At 41.9% G+C, this 15000-nt stretch overlaps 2 protein-coding genes across 2 annotated transcripts in view; one reads left to right on the top strand and one right to left on the bottom strand.

Annotated features, from left to right (window-relative positions):
- Positions 1 to 101, top strand: part of LOC147024752 (transforming growth factor-beta-induced protein ig-h3-like) — a 26396-nt gene extending 26295 nt beyond the window's left edge. The window contains exon 8 of the mRNA XM_085887046.1: positions 1 to 101. This exon is cut by the window's left edge and continues 127 nt beyond it. Within this exon, the coding sequence (XP_085743172.1) occupies positions 1 to 101 (101 nt within the window).
- Positions 102 to 372: 271 nt separating this feature from the next.
- Positions 373 to 15000, bottom strand: part of LOC147024751 (UDP-N-acetylglucosamine transferase subunit ALG13-like) — a 74235-nt gene continuing 59607 nt past the window's right edge. Inside the window, exons 17-21 of the mRNA XM_085887045.1 lie at positions 9790 to 9853; positions 4694 to 4828; positions 4345 to 4514; positions 580 to 637; positions 373 to 494 (exon numbers count right to left, since the gene is read on the bottom strand). Of these exons, the coding sequence (XP_085743171.1) occupies positions 373 to 494; positions 580 to 637; positions 4345 to 4514; positions 4694 to 4828; positions 9790 to 9853 (549 nt within the window). The remainder of the gene's footprint in view (positions 495 to 579; positions 638 to 4344; positions 4515 to 4693; positions 4829 to 9789; positions 9854 to 15000) is intronic.

Genomic DNA, 15000 nt, shown 5'->3' with positions numbered 1-15000 from the left:
ATGCCTGTAATCCCAGAGTAGATGAGGCCGATCCCGGAGATATGGCCTGTATTGGGATTGTCGTCTTTAGGCACAGCGCTACTTTGGCTCGAGGAGCATGAGATCAATCTCAATAATATATCTATCTCCCCCTGTCTCCTCTTCCTCTTGTCTCTTGTCCTCTTGTCCTCTTGTCCTCTTGTCCTCTTTGATAAATAACGTAAATAGCCTACGATAAATACATTAAATATATATATATATATATATATATATATATATATATATATATATATATATATATATATATATATATATATATATATATTAATATTATAAGTAGTGAGCTGATTAAGCTGTGGTATCAGTCAGGCATTGAACTATATGCCACATTAATCAGCGTCCCATTTGAACGTTAATTCCCAAGTTGCAAGACATCAGAGACCCAGGTACACGTTGAGACGCCAAGATCCAGACACTTGAAACAATCCTCAGAAGACTGAGACTACAGAAGACACCTGAAGAACAAAGGTAGGAAACCACTGAGGTACCAAGGCAAAGACCCTGAAGACAAGACATGGAACCTTGGAAACAACATCTGACCTCTGCACTCTTCAGACGGCTGAGACCGGTGTTCAGTTCCTATGGTTTCTGCTAGTCGCTAGGACAGAGGCAATGATAAATGAATGTGTTGCAGTGAGACCTCGTTTGATTCTACACTATGCATGTACTGGCATATTGTTGAGCCTCCTTGGTAATGGAAATTTCAACCTCTTGTAATTATTTGCAATTATGGCTGTAGTGACAACGATGATATATGGCGCCAGTAATGAGCCATACTCATGATTTCGATATGTATACGCGATGTATCGTGGATGACTGACCAGTTTATTACCTCCGTATCTGTCTATGCTTGTTAACCGCTGCCGATACTGATGATATACTTGATGATATGCGATATGACAACCATGATGCTCTGTGCTCTGTCTTTTCGATAATACTGATATATATATATATATATATATACTCTCTCTCTCTCTCTCTGCTCTCACGCTCTCACGCTTTCTCACACTCTCACGCTCACGCTCTCGCATACTCGCTATAAAATATATATCATCATCACATGCATCTATATATATATCTTTATTGTTGATTTCATTGAATCGTTATGATTATTTTGATGTAACGAACAGATCGTATTTAATGACGACAAACGAAAACATTTTTGTGGAATAACATTTTGTGCCGTGGTGACAAAAAAGTATAATAATCCAGCGTCAATATATTTTGCATTCATTCGTGAAACTAGATGTAATAATGGTATCAGTGTCGGTAAAGATGACAGCTATGATTCTGGGCATTCGTTTTTTTCACGTGGTTTCGTGGTGTATTCATCGTGTAATTTGCTGAAATTAATGGTTGATCGATATTCATGCAATCCTGTGATCAATAAACGGCATTATCAGAGCGATATCGTGGAGAATATGCCTAGTTATCGTAAACTAAACCGTCGTCTTATATTAACAAGTGTATCTGTAATGTCGTTTGATACTTGTGCCTGTGAAATGGTCTGAAGAATTTTAGATGGTAAAATAAATAAAATTCATGGCCACTTATGTGGAGAAATTGGAGAGACGCAAATTGTCGATGTGTATCTCATATCATTAGCTTCTATTTATGAAGTGTTTTGACAACTACTTTGAATTCTCGGCGCTATCAAAACAATGGAGCATCATAGAAAAGGAGAAGGGGATTGTTGTGCTAAATATGTTAGTGTTTGTGTGTTTGTTTTACTTCTATGCGCTACTGCTGCACTGTACGGAATAAGTAGAAAACTGGCGGTTGTAGGCCTACTCGATGTCTGCACGAATAAGGATTTAGACGGTGGCCTGAAGTTCATATTCCCGGGAGTGGGAACATTGCAAGAACAGGACCATTCCCCCGGGGTGAACGCCATTTTGCAACTAACCAGCGATGCATACGAATACCGCACTCACACGATGGTGGATTTTCTCAAAATAACAGGCAATGAAATGTCGACTTGCTTTTGGAATTGTCAAATGCAATGAGCCAATCTGGGAAAATTCAGTTAAACTGTTAGGTCGTCGATCGAGTCGAAAAAAAAAAAATTTGAGATTTGTTCTACCCTTATTATCGGTATTTAAAATGGCGATTTCAGTTAATGCAATGGCGATTTCGATGAAACTTGACAGGACCATACAATGACCTAGTTAATGCAAATGAGAACTGTTGCTAATGAACACCTATGAACGGACTTTGAAATTTTTGAAGAATCATAAATAAATTATTTTTTCGGAAATCAAAAATCTGGCCGCAATGAAACTGTGGGCAATACATGAAACCTCAGAGACCTAATGAAATTTCCAGCCGGATCCTATGAAAACTGTCGAAGAACCAGACTTTGAATGAACCCTGGTCGAAAACAATAAAGCGAAGTTCGTTATATCTCAGAGACTATGAGTCAGATATACATGAGAATATTTATGGCTAGGTTCATGGTATGTCTGCTCGTTACCTTCGCACACATTGTTGCGAAGGTTATGTTTTGATCATTAGTAATTATTTATTTGACACAATGAATGAATGTTTGTTTCTTTGTTTGTTAATTCACATAACTCCAGAAGTATTGAACTGAATCGTATCAAATTTAGTGGGATGATTGGTTATTATCCGAGGACCATTTGATTAGATTTTAAAGGGTATCAATCAAAATCAAGATAAATATCGTGCAAAGGTCAAAATCAACTTTTACAATAAACGATGATCAATTTGTATCCAACCCGCATGCAACTAATGCCAAAATGTTCAGGTTCAATGCCCCAATCTTGTGATATGTGACATGACACAATGGCGTAATGCTTCCCTTATTCGCGGTTGGGAGTCAAAGGTCAGGGGGGGGGGTCACGACATTACTGGAAATGTGCGGTTTTAGTCATGGCACCTTGTCAGTGCTTTAATCCGATTTGCATGACATAACACCAAAATGTTGACTGTTCTATTCCCCACGCTCCAATACCAGGCCAAAATGGAGTACCCAAGTCGGGACGGAGGTCATGAAAAGGTCAAAATCGTCATTTTACTGCATGAGATGCAGTTGATTACTATCCCAGTACATGCAACCAATGCCAAAATGTTGTGAATTCAATGCCCCAATCTTGTGATATGTGACATGACACAATGACGTCATTACCTTTGTTAACGGTTTAGGTCAAAGGTCGAGAATCAACGACCTTTACAATCATAGCGTAGTCAATTCTTGTACAATTTGCATGTAAATCGATTCAAAATGATTTTAGAATTCAATTCCCTATTCTAATGATGTAATATTTGACTTGTGACCGTATTCTTAGATGTTTCGTGTTTAATCAAATGATAGTGTAGTGAGTTCAGACGAACTCTTATACGTCCTTTTCAGGCTAATATGTCCCTTTGGTTGCCGGTTTGAGCATTGTAACTTTTGCAGGATTAATTTTTGTATGAACCGTGCATTGGTAGTTTCTTAGTTGTTCTCAGAAGTAATACAGAACAATTAGCTGTTTTAATTAACACGTAGGCTATTTGTTCTGAGAAAAAATAACTTATTTAGAAGAGCAAGAAACCGTGTGTGCTCAATGCCCCTAAAATGCCAGAAAATACTTTCTTATTATATGACCAGTTATCTCATCAGATTGACTTGACACCGACGCTAAAAAGGTCAGGGAGACCATGCAGAGAATTGTACGATATGCGTGAATCGGTGTCAAACAGCTGTGAAATTTAATGTTTTTCAGCCATCATAACACATATGGGATGAAGCAGATGTGGTATGGATTAAAATACCCTGCAATCAGCGGTTTCTGAAGACAAAATGTAAGCGTTGGCGAAGGTTTGTAATCTACTGAGTGCCCGTTCTGGTTATGTGTGAGAAAGACACGTTGCTTTGACCCCCCCCGTTGCCTAGCAACGGCTGAAAACCTCTAAACGAGTGTACAACTTGACGAAAGAGCAATCTGCAGCCCAAACCCTTGAAGCAGTAGTCATGAATTTTCTTGTGCTTAATGGGTCATTCCCCATCGAACGGGCCCATCATGTCAGGCCTGACAGGCAGTCGACTGCCCATGTCATGCGACCGGCTTGTATTCCTGATAGTTTTGTAAAGTGCTGCGATGTTAACTTACTGAAGAACTGCAATCCGAAATGTTTTGAGTATTCTTATGGCAGTTTATCACACTCGTGTTATGAACAATCAGGACATATTAAAAAAAAAGATTGGGGGGTGAGGGAACGTTTGGGGTGTGGGAGGATGTAATCTTTCGACACAATGACCAGTCCATGGTATTCACCTGATCTTTATAGCAAGTCCCTTACCCCATTGGGAAAGTGCTGCATGGATGATGTTATGATTTGTTTCAGGGTTTTTGAAACAGATCCATCGTTGAGTGCAACAGAGAGTGTGATCGATGGTCCAGCATGTGGTAATGTAGCGTGTTGAGAAGAAATATTGACGTTGCTCTGGTAGACAGTGAATGATGCAGAGCCTTTGGGGAAAAGGCATGAGATTAACCGAACGCAACATAGCCTGAAAATGCGCGTGAATAACGATTGAAAGAATAAAAATGTATGAACACAATGCTGTTTTATTGTTTTGATTTTGCATGAGTAGGGTAATAATATTCTGATATCTATGTTATAAGAGCTAAGAATGGCTGCTTCTTACTGCATATATTCATCGTGTGTCCGACTGTATAGCATACAAGTGCAGGTGCATTCAAAGTGACCGTCCCAATGCCGTGAATAAATAACATCTCCAGTGGTGGCATTGCCAGGATGCCTGTATCATCCGGCCACGCTGCTGTGCAGTACATGGAGGCGGAATTGGGAGGAAGCAGTGTACAATGATTTACTGATTGATTGCCTTCATGAAAACAAACCAATAATCGTAAAATAATTAATTTCTGAAATCAATTATTAATAACCTGCCGAAATACCGCCGTTTCATCACGAATCTGTAACTTTTTGACAATTAAGTAATTCATCAGCAATAAATCAGAAATACCCTTCATAGCCAGGCCTACTTGTTCACTATTATGTCCAAGTATCAGCTACACAGTATCTTGCCTGAGATATTTGATGAAGAAATAAAATAAATAGAAGCAATTAATAAATCGATAATGTAAATAATTAATCGGCAATGAATTTATCCGAAAATGAAAACAGCATTTTTGACAAAGTATATGTTCACTTTTGTCTCCAAATTTCAGCTTCCAAGCTCAAAGGAAGGCTGAGATATTGAACAGGCAAACTGACAGAGTAAGCTCCTTACTCGCTGCTTTTAAACCCGGCAATGACGTGATCATCCGGATATGAAATTAGGACGAAATTATTGGCCGTACAATAAGTAGTGCACTTGCACTTTGAGCTGATACTACTCCATATTCGACTCTCGACCCGATGATAAAATGTTGCAGCGCTTCGCAGGCTGAGTTTTGCGACAGCAATCCAAAATGTGTGTTTCCTATTGAATGAGATGTTAATCTGGGTTTATCTGCCAGCATGAGCAATGAGCGTTAAAAGATCTCATGGTGTCTTTTGACAAATCCAAGTATGTAATTTCTGCTCTAATGCTTTACAAAGTACGCAATCCTGAGATACTGAGCAATGGTTAATACTTGAACATGAAAAATGGACGGGATGAAAATAATATCTCGTAACGTCTTCATGGTGCCATTTCCGATCCTACATTCCTCATTATTTGTTATGGAAAGAATGCGAAAGGCACGAGTTATTCTTCATTTCTTGCGCATTTAAGTTCTTGCTGTGCTTGCATAATGATAGTGATGAAAACAACAAGGGAACTAGAACATCGCCGTGGAACCTTCCGCGCAACTGGCTGGCTGAGCAATGTACGTTTTGTATCCCGCTGTCAGGCCGGTTCTGCATCCGTCCTATTCATCCTCGACACACACACACACACACACACGCACACACACACACACACACTACGCACACACACACACGCACGCACGCACGCACGCACGCACGCACGCACGTACGCGGAATCGAATCAATTCTTATCGCCGTTAAACTCATCCGCCAAGAACTGTCATAATAGATCCGCAGCTTTTGAAAATGTCGTAGCTTTGTATCATTTCTGGCCCAATCTCTCCAGTGGGTGAAGAATCGCCAAAAAATTCCACTATCTGGATCTGTATCCTGATCTTCACTAAAGGTTAATCCGGATTCGTCCTTGTCACGCACCCAACCTGTTGCAGGGAATTTCATCCGGATCCATCCACGGCTTTTGGGGTTGTCGCAACTCTGGACGGACGGACGGACGGACGGACACCTGAACGGATTAGCCCGATAGTATTGTGGAATGATCACTTTATATGAATGCATACTAGTCATACGGACTTTGACAGATCGAGCTGAAAATTTTTGACAAAAGAGGTTGATTTTACTACGCATAAAAGTAGGAAGCCGATTTTTGATTTTCGAAAAATATATGGTATATATAAAAATATTTTTCGGATTTTTTCAAAAATTTCAAAGTCCCGTTGCTAGCCTTGGCATCCATAGCAACGGTATCATCATACAACTAGATCCTGGTTTGAACCTACCAGTCAGGGTTCATCATCAAATCGATTGACTCCTCTGGCCTCCAGAGTAATCCCATTACATACATACAGACGGAATGAAGAAAATCCTGAGAATTAACGGCCAGATCTAGCGACCACTGGCTGAACAAACAGACAAATTAAAGAAACGCAACCTCCGTCCGCAGCAAGTTGGTGGAAGAATCAAAGGATGGAGCAAGGACAAACAACCATGAGTTGGCAATCATTGCACAAGCTGTGATGGAAATAATGGCTTCAACCTGCGTTGAAGTTGCTTGCAAGGAAACTTCGTATTGGCAGAGTGCAACTTCAAGCATAGCTTCAGGATTGTGCCAGTATCGGAAATGAAGGTGAACATACATCGGAGCACAACAGCAGCTCCCGTTTGGGCGTGCTTAAGTAATTGCTTTACTTTGGAGAGGAAGGTCATATGGCGCTCTAATGATACGCGCATAGTGGAATGGGCTGTTTGGCGAATGAACAACAAAATGACAGTCACGCGGCACTACATCCTGGCTTTGTTGGCTGCGCCGCAGAATGTGGCCGGAGGCTATGTTGCCCCTGTCTGTATGTGTCTGTCAATCTGTGAGCGGGAAACCAGCGCAAGTAGTAGATGGATTTGAGAGAGAACTGGTGTGCCGGTTGATAGTGTTTTAACAGGACAAATTGATTCAAATTTGGTGTGAATCTGGATCCGATTTTTTTTTAATCTTCTAAGATTCTGCACCGTGTGAGAGATGGGGCCCAAAACGATGCACAGCCTGATACTTTAACTATTTGAGGACAAGTTATTACACAACTTGGCAGATTGAATGGGTAAATGGCAACAACAAGGTGATTAGATTTTTGTGACCAACAAGGTCAGATGATCCAGATCCACTCAAATCCATCCATTGAGACTATACTTTGTGCCGAAGCGTTAATGCTAACTAAGCACAAACCTGCGCTGGCTATTAGGTACAATCCTAGTTGTTCACCACCCAACACAGGATACCAGTAAGCTGTCTCGCATTTTGCTAACCTCAGAAAGATGGCAGGCAGAGTCAACCCCACCCGGTATTAATTCAACTGAGAACTGGTACGTCAACTCAGTATCATGGGATCCCAAGCCCAACACAGTAACGTGGCCCGTGGCTGGGCGCTGTTGTCAGTGGAAGTTACAAAAGGTAAACTGTTCGGCCTGGTGGAGGTATGCACGCTTCCGAGTGCCATTCTCGTTCAAATCTGCTACCACGGTGCCAAAACTGAGTGAAGCAAAGAACCGAGTGTGCCATTCTCATCTCGGCAAAGAGCCGAGTGATGCGATACTAATCTCATAAATGAACCGAGTGTCCCATTCTCATCGGCAAAGCTTGAACCGAGTGAGCCATTCTGCATCTCGGCAAAGTACCGAGTGAAGCCGATTCTCATCGGCAAAGAACCGAGTGGTATTCTCATCTCGGCAAAGTACAGAGTGGCCCATTCTGATCTCGGCAAAGCGAACGGAGTGGCCCATTCTCGCTCTCGGCAAAGAACAGGTGGCCCATTCGGCGTGGCGCTCAACTGACACTCGTAATCAATAATTTTATGCGGTACCAACCCAGCTCATAGCAATAAGATTGATCCCAAGGCCTTTTCCAGTTTATTGAAGGATCAGCTTAAACAGCTTTCTAACAGAGAAGGTATACAACTAGGGGCCATTTGCCATCCCAGCAGCAGCAGTTGAGGCAGGAATTTGGAATTTGACATTTCGGTAGAGATGATAATGCTTTCTCGTCATCAAAGGACACCTTGGGATCTTTAATGTCCACCAGCAAACAATGCCAACAGCAGAGGGATTCGCCTGAAATTGAAGTCCCTTCTGACAGAAGATACGCTGCCAGTTGTGTTGACCCAGCCTGCAAGCACGAATCTGGCAGTCTATAGTCGGCCTGAGAATCGACCCGAGAGAAGACAGCCTCAAAGACAGATGTGATGCTCTTTCGAGACTCTGACTACTACTGCTACTACTACTACTACTACTACTACTACTGCAGTGATGCAATGGATTATGGAAGTTATTGCTGCTGCTGTACCTGTAGGGTAAGAGCATCCCGGGCCGCATCACTCGCAGACAGAGCATGGTGTAGGCACCCACATTTGTCGATAGTTGAGTCAATGACTGTTTAATTCTGGGCGTGATGTTCTTGGGGCCCCCGCACCAGGTAGGGTGTTGAAGATTGTGTATAGCGAAACAGCTAATGGACAAAAGGGTGTAGCGATCTTGAAACACTTTGTTGGCTATTAACTTCCAATCATACAATGAACGGCGAGACTATGGCCAGTGAAGTGGATGGTTATCCCAAATTAAATTACATGCCATATCTGACTGTCTGGGATTTTTCAGGCACAGTGCAATTTGAAGTTAAGTTGTGTGGGTAAGCGAAAGCTGCGTGAATACTATGTCGATGTGCCACATGTCAGCGTCGTTAAGTTTCATGACAGGTTCGTGTGACTCAGGACATCAGGATGTATGATGTGATTCAGATCATTGTCTAAGTCAGCGACGGTTCAACTCCATGTTCTATTTGCTGATTTAGGAGAAATCGCTGGGCTTCGGTGAACTGTATGCAACATATTCTGATTGTGATGTACCGTCAGCAGGCCTGGTTACAGAGCATCGGTGCTTGCTGAAGCAACAACTTGGCAAGACTTACGTGGAGTAGTTTACTTACCCCAGTAGTAGTCGGGACAGCGATTTAGAATTTGTTCAGGCTAGCGAAAGCTCGCCTACCCTGTGCGAAGGAAACCGTGGGATCGTGAACGTCCTGTAATGCCGGCAGACAGGCATCCCAGTTGCTGACGTCCATTCGAGGGACAGCACACCTTTTCGATGAATCACCTTGCCTGTGAAGACACAGTGTTGACTGTTTATTATTGCGTTGGGATGGAGCCAGGCGAGACAACTTCGAGGCAAGTGTGCGTACCACGAAGGCCATCCTGCCATCCCAACCAGATATAATCGAGTCCTTAAGAAATATTCAGGGCATCGGAGTACTTGTTATTTGAGTTGATATTTCTTCTATAATCAGATACATTGTGAAGCAGAGAATATTCGCTTATATCTTGTAAATGATAGTTGATACCCAAATACTTATACTGGCCTCTGCATTCAAAGAAGTGCTGACTGACAGCGACGAGCTCATGGCCTATCAAATCAAGCGACAGGCAACCTTACCGACGGGACAGCCAGTTAGACAAACTGCCGTGGTGTATCCTGGACAGCATTCGTAAGTGCGACCCTGAAGAGACGAAGGAGAAAACAGACTCGCTGCAAATTGAATATGCACATCGCAAGAAGTTATGAAGATAAAAACCCTGAAGAGCTTTGTTTAAACAAGGTTGTTGGTAATTTTGCTTGTAATGTCGTGATGAAAAAGGCACCTCCATTTCCTATGAATGTGATGTTGGTGTTGTCGTTGTTTCACATGCAGCCCGTGGCTGCTTAGCTGCATCATTTTTCTGGGAGACGCAACTATGCTGCTGATGCAATGCCCCCTGTTACCTTGTGAAGTTAATTGCTCATTTTGCCGATCTCTGAAAAGATGGCAGGCTGAGTCTACCCACTCGGTGTTATTTGCAACTGTAAGGCAGGGGCTCAAATTCAAGACCCCCAGATGTAAAGCCAGCTCTATAGCAATTCATCCAACACCACTGCCAATGTAATTAATGTCTTCTACTGTGTCGTCTCCAGTCTCGCCCACCCCCTGCTCCTATGTGATTTGTCCCCACCATATTTCCGCAGCGGGCTCAAGATCTACCAACAACCCCCTTCTGGAAAGACTGCAGAAATCGCGAGTCACTGCTCACCTTCATATGCCTTTCATTCCTCTTTACACCTTTGGAATAAACTCCCTCGCCTCTATTCGTTCCCCTTCTTCCACTCCATGCGTTCAAAACAGTTGTTCACCGCCACCTCTTATCATCCCCCATCCAGATCCTCGATCTTTTCTACCCCGTTGCCCCAAACCCACCTCCGTCAAATTCCCTGCTTTCCTTCCTGAAAGTCCCCTGACCATGTCCATCTTCTATACCCCATGATCCCCATCCCATCCCTCTCCCTTCCACCGATCTCCCAATGTCTCTGTTCCCCCACCGTTTTGTCCTTCCCACTCCCGCCCCTCTTGTCTCACATGCCTGCACAGCTGTGTGTTAGCTCTCATCACGAGCCTGGTAAAGGTATACAAGAGCAGGCAGAGGCAATGATCAGCTCACTGAGTTGATTGAGGTATGATTATGTGAAGTGTGAATTAATGAAAGAAGCTGTGTAAAGGTGACTACGCAGATGACCCATGGGGTATGAATGTAAAAAATGGCATTTCTAACTGAGGCGATAGCTTGATGAAGGAGTTGATAAGTTGTTTGTCAAGGTAAAGTGCAATGATGTTGAATGTAATTCTCTGGAAGGTAATGTAAATCAGGACCTTACGACGGCTGCCCATAGACCTCCCGCCGGTGCCACTGCTTGCATGTGGTATAATATTTTTGGTCTGTACCTTGCACACATTGCAGAACACATACATTGGGACTACGAAAACAATCATGAAAGTGTAGTCAAATTATGCAATTATTACTCTAATTCAATTACCAATACATCACCTGTGTCCTACTACTGCGATGGCTTTGATTATTCTAGCAGCGCTAATATTGAGTGTAAAGTGTTTGACCCAAATCTTTCAGGAATGGCTGGCCAGGCCGGAACCTAGCCGACTGAATGTGGTTATGTTCAGGAGACCAGCGATAACTCACCGATACTCTACGTTGAAGGAGCAGTCGGGATCTGGTGGATGCTCTTCCGAGGGATGTCTGTACGCTTTATGATGCGTGCACAATGCCTATTGAAACACCACTGCAACAGTTACAAGTCGGGTCAGGAATGAGCAGGACTAGAATTAGAAAATGAAGTAAATGCACGTGCCTGCACACCATTCTGTTGTTCTGATGAATTACAAATATGACCAGTGAAATCAACATCAACATCAGGCAATTTATCTTTAATATTCAATACGCATGAAGAGTTATTTGTGGAGGGGCTAAATTAAGCAAATTAAGAGGGGATGATGTAAGAAAAGATTCCATATGAAGTGAGTAATGGGGAGAGAAATTAGAGCAATTTGGGAGGAAATGAGAGTCAATACTTGAAAGAAAGTGGCATGCTTGAGTCACTTGGGGGAAAGAAGAGGTAAAACATTCCACCATGTGTGCGGAGATAGTAAATAGATGCTTCCTAAAAGTGCATTGCATGCAGTTGCAAAACCTGGATTCTATCTTTTCCAATGGGGTTGCACAAATTTATATCTACACTTGATATACTCACCTGCTGTGTCTTTCCTGCATCATGCATCCTTCATATATGAGATCCATCCTGATAACCCAGGAAAAGACACTTTTAAGAAAGGTTCACTTGTGGCTAAGCTGAATTGGGATGGAGAATGAGTCGTAACACGAGTAAGTGCCCAAGATCAAGATCACTAACGCAAACGACTTTAGAAAATGGTGAATTTAATGAAAAGGCGGATATCAATATTAAGGTCCCTCAAAGTCGAAATGGAAAAGAAAAGCCACTGCATGATCTATTGAAGGCTCTGAAACTCCATGGCTGGGAACATAAAGCACACACAAGAGATGATGTGCGAATCGAGTAAACCATTGGTTGCCTTAGCAAACCTCAACATCCCAGACACTGAAGAATCGTGGAAGCTTAGCCCAGAGACAGAGAACAATTGATGATGATGATGATGATGATGATGACGATGATGATGATGATGTAACACTCATCGAGCAAGATTTGTGAAACAGACGTAATGAAAGCACCATACTGTAAAATACTCAGAACACAAAACGAAAGAATGGCATTGCTGATGGAAGTATAATTAAGTATTGTACTGAATGAGTTCATGTCTCAAATGTATGTCGAGAATGAACCAGAGCAGTCAAGTCTGAGAACCTAAAATACGATGAGAGGAGAACTAAAGAAAATCGATGTCAAACCATCAATTAACAAGAAGATGATGTAACGTATACATGTCCCCTCGCAAGTCCCAATGAATCATTCGGAAGATGAAAATTTGTTATGTTTATCACATGTTCGAGCCGAAAATGTCAATAAAGGAGAACAAGAAAGAGTCTATTCAGAAAAATAAAAGGAAAAGCAATTTTCATTTACTGATATGTTATGATGACTAAAACCATTAAAGACAATAAGGATAACAAAGTGAGATAAAATTTGAAGTTTGCATTCAGTTAAGCTCGAGTGGAGACCAGCAGTTAAATTGATGGAAGAAAAATAGAGCTTTAACCCACCATGTTTCATTTGTTTCTGGAGCTTTACCCCTACCATGAGTAAAAACTGGAGGGGGCACTCGTGCGTCTGGAACACCTCCGCCGCCGATACTGCTGGGTCGCTTAAGTTAGCCTGATATTCGTGTAGATCCAGAACGGATCAGACTCTACTGAATTTTGATTGGATAGACTAGGCTAGATCGACACGCATGTCTGCGCAACAAGCAATAGAATCGAAATTTTTTTGAGAAAAAAGGTCTGAAAATTTTTTTTTTTTCTCGAACAAATTTTTACGAAAGCGGCGACTCTTCTGGCTGCGCCGAGATCGAAATGTCCCCGGCGTCAACCACGTCTCCGATGAGATGTCCCCCATCCCCCTCCCCACGCATTTCAAGACAGCCAATGACGGCCGTCCGGTAGATGCAGTGCATATTTCGTTGAAGATGGCGATTATATCGAAAATACCCGAATATTTCAAAGGAAATTTGTGAATAGTAATGATATATATGTGAAAACCATTTAATGTATTGCGGACGGAAAAAACTGAAGAAGCACGCTCCCCTCATGTACGAACGAACAAAATACGAGATTTCCGTCCGTCACGCCATTTCGCGCCGAACGCAGAAAGTTCAGCCTATGCCATCATTCTCTTTAATATTATGCCATAAACAAGTGTTTCGTCATGCATGTGTCGTTGAAATTCACTTACAATCGTTAACTGATTGCAGCCTCTTTAAACGCTGTATCGAACGACTACATTCTTTCTGTTATATATAAAGGTGCTTATCACAATGTAACGAGATTTTTACATTTCAAATATAAAGTACGCTTTTTAATTGTTTTTCAACTGAAAAAGCATAAAATTAAATATTTCAACATTAGTGTACTCATTTGATTCACCGCACGCTGTATGATGAAGGATTTCGCTTGTTTTTTGGGGGGTTGGAAATCGCATAAAACATGTAAATCTGCAAAAATAAATGTTGAAGCATTTTTTTCAAGATGATATGTTTTGGACTTTGGACCAAGTCAAAGATCTAATGGCCTGATCACTTGGACCATACCCCTAATCCCCGCCTAGTTTCGTCAAAATCGCGTCCAGGTTATATTCTGTTATATTCGTTCACAAACAAACAAACAGACGGGGTGAAAACAGTCATCATCCATCCATCTTTGATCGTGAAGGATTTAATATTTGATGTGCATACATGAAACAAAAAGGCTTATGCAACTTATATAATGTATATATATATACTAATAATAATATATATGTAATATGCTCTAATAATATATATATATATATATATATATATGTATAATATCTATGTTGGCTCCGAGGTTCCAGATTTTGCCACCAAGGGAAAGTATAGAGTTCCCCCTAACACCTGGTCCTGAGTTAACCAGATACAAATAAGTGAAGAAGGTGCATTGTTTAGTAACCATGGATGCCGATTGGTACTGCTAATCCAAGCGGAATTTCACTACTTAACATGGTAATTGCCTTACTTGTGGTGTTCTCTCCAAAGGGGTCTCGTGCCCTCGATGTGTACTAGCGTTAACTTTACCTGATCAAGTGCAGCTTCGAGCGGGCAATGCGAAATTCCTGCCGGCTAACAAGAGCCAATAAATCGGGTCAAACTTCCTGGCTACACATACGTATGGATTATGCTGGATCAATTGAGGAAAGGATGCGATTAGCTGGGTACATTTTCTGCAAGCGCGTTTATTGCAGCTAAGGCAAGTTAAGCATGTGGAACAAAATCTGGAGTTTATTTAAAAAGCCGCATGTACAACAGGGGAAAGCAAGGATGGATGTGGTGTGGCAAAAGGTGCAAGTATTTACAAGACAAAGACACCGGGCAGAGCTATACCGATACGAAACTTCTATAATCTTATCTTATACTACAATGACAGTTGCCATCAGAAACATACCCAGAGGGAATCAGTGAGAGAAAGAGAGAGAGAGAGAGCATGAGGTTCGCCACCTTTTTGATACCTGGCATGGCCGATGGACCAACGCAACCCAGTTGTTGAGGAGGGGAATGGGGAGCAAAACTGAGGGTATTTAATGTGCATCGTCATTGGAGGTGCAATGAGCTGTGCAGTG

Source organism: Eptatretus burgeri, chromosome 6 (genome assembly GCF_056783735.1).
Source record: "Eptatretus burgeri isolate ZD-2024b chromosome 6, Ebu_testis_v1, whole genome shotgun sequence".
Lineage (NCBI taxonomy): Eukaryota > Metazoa > Chordata > Myxini > Myxiniformes > Myxinidae > Eptatretus > Eptatretus burgeri.
This window is presented reverse-complemented; position numbering and strand designations above follow the sequence as displayed.